The sequence below is a fragment of the Lytechinus variegatus genome, chromosome 19 (assembly GCF_018143015.1).
Source record: "Lytechinus variegatus isolate NC3 chromosome 19, Lvar_3.0, whole genome shotgun sequence".
NCBI lineage: Eukaryota > Metazoa > Echinodermata > Echinoidea > Temnopleuroida > Toxopneustidae > Lytechinus > Lytechinus variegatus.
In genome coordinates this window covers 19,725,376-19,739,683 of record NC_054758.1, presented here as the reverse complement: position 1 = coordinate 19,739,683, position 14,308 = coordinate 19,725,376, and the positions used below count along the sequence as shown (strand labels likewise).

The 14,308-nt window shown below is 37.2% G+C and overlaps 1 protein-coding gene across 2 annotated transcripts; it reads left to right on the top strand.

Moving 5' to 3' along the window:
- Positions 1 to 1,828: 1,828 nt before the first annotated feature.
- On the top strand, positions 1,829 to 13,629 carry LOC121405985 (CUB and sushi domain-containing protein 3-like). 2 transcript variants are annotated; one of them, XM_041596980.1, is made up of 15 exons: positions 1,829 to 2,017; positions 2,401 to 2,592; positions 2,909 to 3,094; positions 3,250 to 3,435; positions 6,089 to 6,274; positions 6,982 to 7,167; positions 7,350 to 7,535; positions 8,083 to 8,268; positions 8,883 to 9,068; positions 10,096 to 10,281; positions 10,610 to 10,795; positions 11,345 to 11,536; positions 12,025 to 12,228; positions 12,621 to 12,750; positions 13,406 to 13,629. In XM_041596980.1, exons 2-15 carry the CDS (start codon positions 2,565 to 2,567, stop codon positions 13,584 to 13,586), a joined length of 2,409 nt encoding a protein of 802 aa, XP_041452914.1. In that variant the 5' UTR covers positions 1,829 to 2,017; positions 2,401 to 2,564; the 3' UTR covers positions 13,587 to 13,629. The 2 variants fall into 2 exon arrangements, with proteins under 2 accessions (XP_041452914.1, XP_041452915.1); XM_041596981.1 differs by lacking the exons at positions 1,829 to 2,017; positions 2,401 to 2,592; positions 2,909 to 3,094; positions 3,250 to 3,435 and adding exons at positions 4,146 to 4,324; positions 4,699 to 4,884; positions 5,329 to 5,514.
- Positions 13,630 to 14,308: the final 679 nt, after the last annotated feature.

Here is a 14,308-nt window from a genome sequence, read left to right as displayed (position 1 = left end):
TATATTTGTGCAGACACTTCAAAGGTGGCTTTCGCTAAGATGTCTGTGTTTGACCGTTCAGTTTTGAGGGCCTCATATTTGTAACATATCAGAGACATGTGACCTTAGAGTTGAGACACCCAAAGGTAAAAACAAAAATTCCTTTTATTTCTTTAAGCGGGAATGCTGGTTTGCGACTCGATGGTGGAGCTGATCATTATTCTGGCGTCGTAGAACATTTTGTTAGGCCGTTGGGACTCATGACAGTTTGCAACGCACTCTTTTACTTTAGACGTGGACATAGGCAAGCATATGTCATTGGGCCTTTATATACAGTGAGCTCAAGTGTTATGTCATAATTACCGTAGCACATATTTGCCACTTTGCCGAAATGACAATTGACCTAGTAATGCGCGTTATTCCCTTGACCCCAAGAAAGGCTGCACGTTTACCCCATCATTTGCCAAATAGATTTAAGTCGTTTCAGATGCCACAAACCAGGTGAGACCTATAAACTACAATAAAAAAAAATTAACAAAGCTACAAATTGTTCAAAAGGTAAAGGAACAGCTCCTCTCCAATCGAACACATTGGTATTTTGTTTCTATTCAAGTTTTTAACTATTGGTTTTCATTCTTCAAATGATGATAATGCGTGTTTTTTAAGGATCGGATGCTGTTCAATCATCGTCGATGTAAGGATTTGTCTTGACCATATTGAACTTTCCGAGGTCACGACACGCTTAGTGTCCTTTACCCGTTTTGCATAGGCTTAACAGCAAACTCTCATAATCGTTCCCCCTGTGCCCCGGTGAGGAGCAATAGCTTAACCGAGAATATCACCGAGCATCAAGAACTAAGATATTCGTGGTTGTTCTTGTCGGTTCAACCGATAATACGCGTTAATTTAAGGAGATGTAAAAAAAATAGTTATACGATTTTTTTTTCAGACGAACAGAGGTGAGGATGAGGTTTAAGAATTCTTTCATTCACATAAGATTACCAGAATAAACTCGCTCGTTGACGTACAATTACAATTACTGGCAACCAAATGATATATGTTTACCTCATACTCAAACTCCAAGCGTTGGTCAGATACCACATATCAGATGACGAATTTTATTCAATGGCAATTAGATTTTAAACCACCATGTCACTTTGGTACAAATGACCTTCTCTGATTATGCGTAAAATCTTTTAATCATGCGCAGAAAGGAACTACGAACTGGCTTATCCATGACATCTATCGGTGAGTCGTTAAGCGCGTTCATTATTCGACATCAGCATGATCAAAGTGGTGAAACTTACTATTATGTTGATTTCGAAATACATTTGCTGTATTGTACTGCATGTCTCCAGGCTCTAAAGTTTGATATAGCTAAGGGGTTTCCAAGGATATGTTCTTTTATATGGAATTGTCTCTACCATTGTTGTTAAAAAGAGACACAGTTTGCCCGATTTGGGGTTTAAGGTGAGGAATCCGGTTTTTAATATGCTAGTCCTCAGACCGATATCCTCAAAATGGTCTTAAATTGGACAAGTTCTGCAAAATATTGACACATTCGTCAGACAGACAGTTTACAAATGCTGTTCCACTTAAATGGGAAGTGATTGCTTTGGTTGGATATTTTACAGTCCCCTCCTTGCGCCACGAGCCATACATAAATGTCCGAAGTGACGATATGCTGTAAATGAGATTTCAAACTCAGTGAAGCCACTCGTTCATCAACTTTAATTCCTAAAGATACCAAGCATTGTATCTTATCAGATGCTTCAAATCTATGAGACTTATAGTAGTTTGAAGGGGAAAAAATAATAATTTCCTTTTTTTCTATTTTTTTTTACAGGAGCAACCAATTGTAGCGCCCCATCCATCCCAGCTCACGCACACCTTACAGACCGCCGACTGAACTACAACTACGGTGACAGGATTACTGTAACTTGCAATACCAGCTCGGATAGCTTTACCATTCAGTGCCACAACAAGGGACTCTGGAGTGGCCCCCAGATCTCCTGTCCTGCACCTGCATATGCAGTCGGTAAAATCGAAGTTCTTATTCTATATTCGTGGAACCCTTTTTTATAAGCATTAACAAAATAAAAGCACGAGCAAGATGTGCACATTACACCACCTGCAAAAGATTATCAATGGTCTTTTCACAAGCAAACTACTAAATATTCATAATCACAATAATTAGTTACAGTAAAAGAATCAATCCACTTATTATCCTTCAGGTTAATGTAACATATTACGGCCAAGTGTTCGTGAATTTTGTTAAGTTCACGAACATGGTTATTTAAAAAAAAAAGTAGATAAATTTAGAAATGCTGTAAGCGAATAAATAATAATTATCTTTTCCTCGACATAAGTTCTTTTTCCCGATAGACCCTAATGATATTTTTTTTTTAATTCTCTCCTCAGGTCTTCCAGCCAAATGTAGCGCTCCACTAATTCCGAGGTACTCGTGGATTCCATCTCTTCAGTTGAGCTATAACCATGGTGAAAGAGTGACTGTCCAATGTGACAATAGCAGTGTTCAACCCTTTACCCTTCGATGTAATACCACAGGCTTATGGATTGGCCAAATGCAACAGTGTCCTCCCCCACTCGCAGGTGATATATCACAGATCCTTCCGCCTGACTCCTAAACCAAGATTGATGGAAATGTCAATCGGTAAAGAAATTGGAATATATCAATAAAAACCAAGTAAAATAATGATATGAATCGAGAGAGGTACATTTGGTAAACTACAGTAAATACCTGATGATATTCCCTGGATTTGTCGATAATGTATTTCCATCTAAAATCATGGTATCAAATGATTACCGACTCGACTTGCAAGTAAAATAAATCTCCACCAGTTTAATATAACGTCATGTCACCCTTTTAAATTCGACATGAACTTACTATATGTATTTAACATTACAGAGCCGGTACGATGTAACACTCCGTACATCCCGAGGTATGGGTCAATTGATAACCTTCGTCTGGACTACAGTGTTGGTGACAGTGTTAGGATCACATGTGACAGCAGTACTGACAGCTATAACCTTCGGTGTAACACTGATGGGTTTTGGACGGGGAGCGTTCTTTCGTGTCCGGCACCAATTGAAGGTAGTGACATGATTTCATTCAATTTCACTCGCTATTTTGTCGTATGTGGTTTGTTTGTGGGCCGGGAGCAAAGGATCCATGCACTTCTATATGTCAGCTTAAGGTGATAATCCCTAATGCACTTACATTTTCAGTTGTTTTCTCTTTTTTAACAGATCCAGAGAAGTGCAGCGCCCCTTATGTCCCTAGGTATGCCACAATCCAAGACTTAAGAATGAGCTATGATTTCAGTGAAAGAATAACCGTGACATGTGACAACAGTTCCACGCAGTTCACCCTACAATGTCACACGCATGGCCTGTGGAGTGGTCCAGTAGTGTCTTGTCCAGAACCCAGCACACGTAAGAACTTAAATAAGTTTTCGATTGATTGCCTAATATCCACACTGAGAGGTTGTTCGACATAACTCTGTTATTGTGTACGTGTTTGACATATCTTGTTTAATCTTTTTTTCCATCTCTCCATTTTATTTAAGTAGGTATTTTTTATATCGATGTCCAATTTATTTTACTATTTTCATTTTTTCCGACTAAGTGTCTCTTAAAGAGAAATTCCAGTAGTTGCAGTAAACACTGACTTTATGAGAAAGTCTGTAAAACAAGTCTTAATTGTCAGTTTATCATCGAGGATCTAGGTCTTGTACAGTTACATTAACTGAACTTTGTGAAATCTTGAAATCTACGCTGAAAAATGTTCACACCGAAGATCCCCAACACAGATAAGCGCACGTGGGATTATGTATAATTATTGCTTTGAGCGTCGGGCCCGACACCCTACCTGAATGCTATGCTTATTTGCTGATTTCTCAGCAATTACACAATTTCTTCCAGAATCCTTTGGCACATGCGTTTTATTTATACAAACAGACACTTTGGTGGTCATTTCATTGGATTCTGTACGAACTCATTTTGATATCGTTACCAAAACTAGCATTTACCTTTAAAGGAAGTATCATTCTTCGTAAACGTTCAACGGTCATGTGCTTAATACGATTAGGTATCGTACCTTGAACCTAACATGATTTTCTGAAATGTATATTTCCAGCCCCTACAAGGTGCAACGCTCCTAGTATTCCAAGATATTCATCAGTTCGAAATTTTCAAGCATCTTACGACTTGGGCGCAAGGGTAAATGTAAGATGTGATAATAGCTCGGTTCGATTCGCACTCAGATGTCGCACTGGTGGACTCTGGGAGGGACAGGTACAAGCTTGCCCGACACCTGTAGAAAGTAAGTCTGGTTTGTGAACAATTGGAATTAGGAATATACTTACCAAAGCAATGTACATGATGTATGTTAGGACAAAATCGGAAAAGGCCCCTGAGCATTTTTACAGAGAACAAGCTGTTCACTGAGTCTTTTTTTTTTTGGAAATCATTTGCTTTAAAGATATTGTGGGATTTTGTTTAGTGGCGGATTCATATTAATTTCCACTTGCGACTTTGTAATGTTTATGTATGTACATGTATTACATATATAGGGAGATAACTGTACACATATATTCTCGACATTTCTTTTTTCAAACTCCCAATTATGTCTAAACATTACAGACACGAAATGATCATCATTTGTATTTCTTTCGACTTTAACATTTCGTTTCCCAGTCCCAGAACAGTGTAGCGCCCCTTACGTCCCCAGGTATGCCACAATCCAGGGCCTCAAAACGAGCTATGACTTCAATGAACGAATTACCGTGACATGTGACAACAGTACTACACAGTTCACCCTCAGATGTCACACACATGGCCTATGGAGTGGCCCAGTCGTGACTTGTCCCGAACCTTACAGACGTAAGCACTTAGACCAATTCATAATATTTGTTAAGTTATTAAGATTACCGAATCAAAATCCCTGCCATTGTCCATGAAATGATGCAACAGTCACTTTTTAATCCAGAATTCATTATCAGTATATGGAATCATAACCTTAATTCATAGAAGTTGTTAAAATATATAGACTTTTCTTTCTACCCAAATCTGTCTGCATGATTGCGTCGATTTCCTTCAGTTATTTTGTCTAGTGATATTGTGATTTTGAATCTTGCCTGTCCACGATGAAATAATAACTGATGTGAAGTGTTCCCTTTTGAAATTACCCTAGAAATTATTTGTGCGAGTTACTGGTCCACATATAGCATGGTGCATTGTACTCAATGATCTATCCTAGTGCCAAGTCCCCCCCCTTGTAGCAGACACCATTTACTTACAATGTGTAGGCCCTATTTAACATTACAGGACCAATACGATGTAACAGTCCGTACATCCCACGGCATGGGTCAATTGACAACCTTCGTCTGGACTACAGTGTTGGCGCCAGTGTAAGGATTACATGTGACAACAGTACAGATAGCTATAGCCTTCGGTGTAACTCTGATGGATTCTGGACGGGAAGCGTTCTTTCTTGTCCTGCACCAATTGAAGGTAATGATATGATGTCATTCCATGTCACTCGATATTGCGTCGTTAAAGTTAATGGTTTATACCAGGGTTGGGGTAAGACCTCAGAATGTGTTGTGATTTTAATGAAAGAATGACCGTAACATGTGACAACCATTCTACATAGTACACCGTACAGTGTCACATGCTTGGCGTAAGGAGCGGCCCAGTAGTGTCCTGTTGAGAACCTTACAGACCTAAGAACTTAAATAGAATTGGATTGTCGAATTCAAATCCCTTCGAATGTCGACAAAAATGTACAAACCTTGCTTTCTGATCCATGATTCATCTGATTGATTACTGTTAATATATAGAAGCTGTTTTACACGTCTCAGTAATTGTGTAAGTATTTGACATATATTGTTCTCTGTCATGTCTATTTATTATATTTAAGTAGGGATTATTTACATCAATGACAGGTTCATATTATTGTATTTATTGTTTCCGATTTATTGTCTCTTAAACCTCATTCTTCGTAAACGTTCGTCTGTCACGTGCTTAATACCTCAAATTTGATTATCCTGAACTTATCATACTTTTCTGGAAATTATCATTTCAGCCCCTACAAGGTGCAACGCTCCTAGCATTCCGAGATATTCATCAGTTAGGAATCTTCAAGCATCTTACGACTTGGGCGCCAGGGTAATTGTAAGATGTGATAATAGCTCGGTTCGATTCGGGCTCAGATGTCGCACAGGTGGACTCTGGGAGGGACAGGTAGCAGTTTGCCCGCCACCTACACAAAGTAAGTCTGGTTTCTGAAGAATTTGAATTAGGAATATACTTACCAATCGCGACGAAAATTGACATGTTCGTTACCCATGTCATAATCTACAAAAGTATACCATCAAATTCTGGGGGGTGGGGGGGGAATCATTGCTAATTGAATACGCTGACATGACAGGTGACAACAGTTCTACACAGTTCACCGTCCAATGTCACATACATGGCCTCTGGAGCAGCCCAGTAGTGTCTTGTCCAGAACCTTACAGACGTAAGAATTTATTTCATATTTTTTGTCGTTAACATTGTCCAATCAATACAGTTCAATGATCGTTTGTTGATCTGGAATTCAGTATAATATGTTGTCTATACTAATAAATACATACACACCGGTAGTTAAATGTATTGAAGTAGTCCGAAAAAGGGAAATGTTCTTTTTCTTTTTGCAAGACTCTTTCATTTTGTATGAAATCCGTCGTGAAGTATGTGGATAGTGTTTCAGGATGACTTTCATTTATTTTGTTTACTTATTTATCTTGTATATTATGATTTTGCATTTGACTATTAAACGTTTATTGTTAGTAGCACTTTAAAATGAATGTTGTTAATAGATTTCCATTCAAAATTATCTTTAGCTCGAGTTACAAGTCCAAATAATCATCCAACGACTATATCATGTCACCCTGGTATAAGTCATGACTTACTTACAATGTGTTTTTCACATTACAGAACCGATTCGATGTAACAGTCCGTACATCCCGAGGTATGGGTCAATTGATAACCTTCGTCTGGACTACAGTGTTGGCGCCAGTGTAAGGATCACATGTGACACCAGTCCGGGCAGCTATAACCTTCAGTGTAACTCTGATGGATTCTGGACGGGAAGCGTTCTTTCTTGTCCGGCACCAATTGAAGGTATTGATATGATTTTCATTCAGTTTCACTCGCTATTCTGTCGTTATTGTAATGGCTTGTATGTGGGTTGGGGAAAAGCTCGGACAACGGACCCGTGAATGTCTCCTTACTTCATGACACTTCCAAATAATAATCCCTATTGCGCTTACATTTACAAGTTTATTTGTTTTCTCTCTCAACAGTTCCGGAGAAGTGCAGCGCCCCCTACGTCCCAAGGTATGCAACAATCCAAGGCCTCAAAATTAGCTATGACTTCAATGAACGAATAACAGTGACGTGTGACAACAGTTCTACAGAGTTCACCCTACAATGTCATATGCATGGCATATGGAGTGGCCCAGTAGTGTCTTGTCCGGAACCTCACAGACGTAAGAATTTAATTCAAACGGATAGAAAGTGCCTACGATTGTTGACAAAAATAATTGAATAGCCCCCTTTTTAATCGAAATTGCAATTTTTACAGAATTTTTTTTCATGTTTGATACATGGATTAAACAAACATACAGGCCATGAAAAATATTAATTTGTAAACATAGCATCTAGTCACACTACTTTTATTAAGCTTTTATTTTCCTCGTATATGTGTATTGTTCCCATTATGACAGGTTTTGCTCTTGTTGATTCTTACCATTCACTACAACTGTTGTAATTAAACATTAAAAACAAATCGTTTGAAACATTGCAACAATAGTTCCAAGACCCAGTATATTAATATTGTAAGGATGACATATATTTTTTTGCAAATCTTGCGAGAAGGCAACTGGACTAAGGTAATGACTGAACTCAAAGGCCCACTTATTATCATTGAATCAGAAAATTTTCATATTTTAGAACTCGATTGACAGGTCCACATTAATGTTCAATGGATATGTCATGTCAACTGGAATAGGTCTTACATTTTTTTCCGCATTACAGAACCGGTACGATGTAACAGTCCGTACATCCCGAGGTATGGGTCTATTGATAACCTTCGTCTGGACTACAGTGTTGGCGCCATTGTAAGGATCACATGTGACAACAGTACAGATAACTATAGCCTTCGGTGTAACTCTGATGGATTCTGGACGGGAAGCATTCTTTCTTGTCCTGCACCAATTGAAGGTAGTGATACGATTTCATCCAATTCAGTCGATATTTGTTCATTGTTGATGGCTTATGTGCGTTGATGTTAACGCGGATCCATGAAATGGAAATTCTAATGCAATTATATTTGCAATATCTTTTCTTAACAGCCCCAGTGCAGTGCAGCGCCCCTTACGTCCCAAGGTATGGCACAATCCAGGGCCTCAAAACGAGCTATGACTTCAGTGAACGAATAACCGTAGTATGTGTCAATAGTACTACACAGTTCACCCTCAGATACCACGCGCATGTTCAAAATCCCTGTGATTGTCGACAAAAAGGATTCAATAATCTTCTGATTAAGAATTTAGACTTCGGAATCTTCATAACACAATAATGTTGATATACAAAAGAAGTTCAACGCATCTTCATAACTGTGGTGTTATAAAACGTAACCATGTTTTTTTTTCAAGTTGTTAGCATGTATATCGATTTCAGATTTTGTTCAGGGGATTTTTTTCTTCGACATTGTAACTTTTTTTTCAATTCTTCTAACCTATTTTTTTCCTTAACGTTGAACTCTGTCCCAATGTTGAAATATGTAGAAAACACAAATAGCATTTAATGTGATTTTGATTACGTTGTTTCCACAGCCCCAGTGCAATGCAGCGCCCCATACGTCCCAAGGTATGCCACAATACAGGACCTCAGAATGAGCTACGACTTCAATGAAAGAATAACCGTGACGTGCGACAACAGTTCTACGCAGTTCGTCCTCCATTGCCACATGCATGGCCTTTGGAGTGGCCCAGTGGTGTCTTGTCCAGAACCTTACAGACGTAAGACAGTAATTTAATAAATTAATCTCCCTGCAATCTACCTACTGACCTTTGGGAATGAAGACATTAACCCAAAGTGTGTTCTTTGTGTTAAACGATGAGAACTCAACCTCATATTACTATGTTGGAACATTTCAAAAGCATGAAGGAATCACATGTTAACATAGTCGATCTGATTGCGAACACGCTGTGAACAGTCTCACTGTCGAGATGACCACAGTGTGAAAATATTTTCACACTCTTTAATTTCAGAATTGTAATAGTGTACATAAAATGTTCACATTGTGTTTATACAGTAGGGTATCGAGAAATTAAATGGGTTTCTTGATTTTATTACATACCAGTAGTTCAATATGTCTTAATAGTAATTGTAGTTTTATGCTCTTTAATTTTTTTAAGTAGCCCATTAAACTAATTCATTCATAATCCAAAGTTTATAATAATGGCAAAGGAATCTAAAATAAGATGGGATGAAACAAACCTTTCAGTTTATTAGATATATCGTTCAATGCACGTTTAAGTGAATGGCTTAATCACATTAGGGTTACAATAAATTAAAATCGAAATTTGGAATGACTGGAACAATCACACAGCCACACACAGATTCCGGGGGATGTCCCAGTAAGTGGAGGATAATCTGAGCACACCGCATGTCTGTCTGTGACTGGTAAATGCAGAGACACACCGTGTTCAGACTATCCCCGCTTACCGGACATCACCAGAATGGTTTGTGTGTGGCGGTGTGATTGTTCCAGTCATATCAATTTTGATGTTAATTTTCCGAAGCTTCTTTGTGATTGAGCCAATCATAAAACATGTCCGTGAAGGATATGAGTGATAAACTGTGAATTTTGTTTAATCGCATCACATTTTCATCGGTCTTTCTTTTGCAATTAAGTATTTGTTCTTTTAAACATGACTAAAGTAAATAAACACATTTTCAGTCTTAAATTGCACCAGTGCGCTAAAATATATCTGAAAATGTTATCATTCCATTATTGATATTTTTCCCAAATTTTGTTCACAGCTCCAGTAAAATGCAGCGCACCATACGTCCCAAGATATGCAACAATTCAGAGCTTTCAACTGAGCTATGACTATAGTGATAGAATTACTGTGACATGTGATGGCAGCAGCACTCAGTTTATCCTACAGTGTGACACGAACGGTCTATGGAAAGGCCAGGCGGTATCTTGTCCGGAACCTCCACAAGGTATTGAATGTTAAATTTATCGATAATTTCCGCAATAGTCATCTACTCGAATTAATTAGAAGTAATTGGATTGATAATGACATTGAATTCAGATCCAAAATAATATTGATTTTTTTTTATTTCTTTTTTTTTTGCAAGTTCGTTGACACATTTGAATTCTTTTCCTCTATACCTCTCTTGAATAACAATAGGTGTTATAAAGATCATTTCCTTTAATCTGCAGATTCACGATAAAGAGGTGAAGACAAAAAGAAATGAAGTTTTTGGAAATCTATTCTAATTTATATTTCATTTCACGTACATTTATTTCCCCATTTCCAAAAAATAGTTCCAAGACAATGCAATGCTCCTGCTATCCCGAGATATTCAAGTATTGAGGGGCAACAATTGGCCTATAGTGCTAATGACGAAGTGGATGTAACCTGCGACGGAAGTAGTTCTCAGTTCACCCTTCGATGTAACAATGCTGGAATATGGACTGGACCAGACATCGATTGCCCTGCGCCTGATCCGGGTATCTCTTTCCTCCTTTTTCCCCCCCGAAACGTATTCTAACGTGTTAATGTAAATGTGTTAATGATAAATAGTTTAATTTTTCGCACAGGGCCTTGTCTGCAAAGGGCGTACAACGTAATTCTAAACCCCAGAGGTGTTACTGTTACAAGCGAAACTATGAAAATTAGTTTTATTTTAAACCTCCTTTGTACATTGACTACATTCTACTGTTTTAGAAAATTTCAAAAATCACCAATGGTACCAATCTTACCCAGATGTTAACCACACAGCAAAAAACGTTGTTTGAAATTATTCGTCCCTTAAAGCCCGATGCTTCAGCAACAACAGCAATAACAAAATATGATTTAAATTTTTAACCATTTCCAATTTGTTTAAATGAATTGAAATAGTAGTTGTTAGAATGACAAGAATAAAATACGTACTTAAAATTTTAAACAGCGTTTTCACTGTGTATTTCACCAAGTTCAAATTACTTGATTATAATTTTCTAGAAACAGAAATCATTTCTTTTTCCATAAAATCGTCTTGGCGTTTTGAAAACATACAGGTGCCACTCATCAAACCTTCTGTAGTGCTCCGGTCATTCCCCGTCATTCAACCAATCAGAATCTTCGTCTCTCATACAAACCTGGCGATAGGGTTAATGTGACATGCAATGAAGATCCTAGTTCTTTCCTATTGGTATGTCGAGAAGGGATATGGATTGGACAAAACATAGTGTGCGAGGAACCAGCTATAGGTATGTAAACCACCACATTAACCAGTTTTTTTTTTGTTCTTACAAGATGCTGTCATAACCCTCCACCGTTAGGCAAATAGAAAATTGTGTCAAGAGGGGCAAGCATTTATCAACTAATAACTCAATAGCAAATGCAAAAGTATGATTTTAATTTACACCCCATTTTCGCAAGATCTATCGATGATTTAATTTGCCACCCAAAAATAAACGTACTCTCTCTCTCTCTCTCTATATATATATACATATTCAATGATGACCCAACCCCTCCTTGAGTTCAGTTTCCTAGCCACGCCCCCTCCCCCCTTCCGGTGGTTTGTTTATTGGATCAAAAAGACTAGTCCTATCCTTATTACACATCACAACGAATTCAAGAAGTACTGTGAATTAACCAACTACCGACAGTTTATGTAGATGATAAATTGAATAACAACGTTATGACTTTTTTCCTTTTTTTTTTCTTCCACTATGGATTCCCCACTTCTCAATAGAATGCGACCCACCAATCATACCAGCTGTTTCATCTGTCCCAAATTTAAAACCTCGCTACAAGGTCGGCGACGAGGTGAACGTTACTTGCAACGGCGACTCTGATTGGTTTATTTGGGAATGTCACCGGGATGGTAAATGGCGAGGAAGGGCCATTGATTGCCCTATTCCAAGACCATCCCTTGGCCATGTCAGTGCCGTTCCAGGTATATATTTGATCAATGCATTCAGCTTTCAAGATTATAACTTACCATAATATACCATGAATATACCATGAATGGACATATATGCTAAAAGTAGGTTGTGTATATTTTATAACCTTAATGGTTAGATAGAAGATATCATTTCTTCAGATGATTGTTTATTTTTGTTAAACTTCTCATGTAAAAATTAATCAATATGTCTCCATCATTATCATCATACACTTTTCTTGAATTAAAATCTCAATACATTTACATAATCGAGAAGCTTAATATTTTCTCTGAACCTTTACCACCCGAAAAAAGGGAAAACAATGGTAATTTGAGCCTTTAATTACAAAACAAAGCAGCAAAAGTGATATGCTAATAATCTTTTAAACTCTTGGCATTCTATATAGGAAATACTGCAGACAGAAAAGCTGGGAATGAGAGCACAGGTTTCTTAACTACGGTTCTGCTTGTAACAGCACTGATCGTTTTCGTTTTGGTGTTGATGTCAATGGCAGGCTTCTCGATCTTCGTGAAACGGTTAGTATTATGCTAATTAACCTTTATCATATCTGATGAATAAATATATATAGTATATATTTATATATATATATATATATATATATATACTATATATACTGAGGAAATAAAAACTATATTGGCTTTGAAAGCATTACCATTTATCTTCAGCATATTTTGTTACTATAACATATATATATATACATATATATTATATAGAATATATACATATATCTCTTTCAATTGTTCTAATTTTTTAATAATGGAATTACAGAACTCTTGAAATGAGTTTTCTTCAATGGTTCGTTGGGTGATAATGTTCAGTGCGGATATACTCATTCGAAATGTCATACAATATAGGTTTATGAAACAACCGCTGAAAATCATGATTTTTTTCTGGGACAAATATTTGACTTATAGCTATTAATAATATTAAGTCAGACAAGGCTCTTTCCATTTACTTTGGCCACTCCCGGAAAACAATTTCGATGGATGTCTTTGCATTATTCGTTCCTTTGTATGATTTACTGATGCGTTTAAACAAAAACAAAAAATAATAATAAGAACTTCACAACACACAAACAAATTGTCAAGGTTGGTTTTATCAGTCTCAATGCTATAACTACTAACATCATTGTTTTTTTTTTTCAATTCATTTTTCTATTTCTCGTACCAGTCGTGTCCGTTCATCGTCAAACGAATACCTGCATGATAAAAGTACTGACCGGGGACCACTCCCGGACGTCCCATCGGGTTACGCAGGTTACATTGCAGGTGACAAGCCTTTGTACACGGAACCCTACCTCCAACCAGACCGCAACACTCAGAACTACGAGGACTATGATACCCCACGTTAGGTTATCTTGCTCAAATCGGCATCGGCGATTGTTGAACGATACAACGAAGAAGAACGACAAAAATGTGATTTAAAAAGAGGATATTTACACAGAGAAATATAAATGATATAAGATGAACAACAAAAAAAGATTACTTACAATTCATTTTGTGTGTGGTGATGTGTTTCATTACTACCATAGCTACTATTCGGGGGGGGGAGGGGTGTACAAGACACGAAGAAATTTCCTCTTGGTGTTTTTTTTTTATACATTTTAGAAGTGATTTGCATTTTGTTGCCATTTTGATGAATAATTATGGTCATTTTGCCTCCGAAGAAGATTCTGCTAGGATCGAAAGCTTAGGCCCCTTTTGACTCTCGAATAATTATTTTATACATCAAGTCTCCCAACTAAGCTATTCCGATAAAAAGAAATATAATTCTAATTAAATGTAACAAGGGCTTGATATTATCAAATGATAAAATATGAAACCTACATTAAAACATGAGGCACAAGAACTTGGACAATTTGAAACAATAGTTCATCAATAATGCATTGAGTTGAGTCGAAATTGAATAAACCAAACTTGAACTTTTTTTTCGATATAAGTGAAATAAAAACAGAATTATTGCAAATATTGATCTTCATTTGTATGTGTGTTTGGATGTCCTGTTGATAAACAGGAATTGTAAATATACGCACATTAAATTATGGTATCAGAGTATTTCTAGCGATAGCAAGAA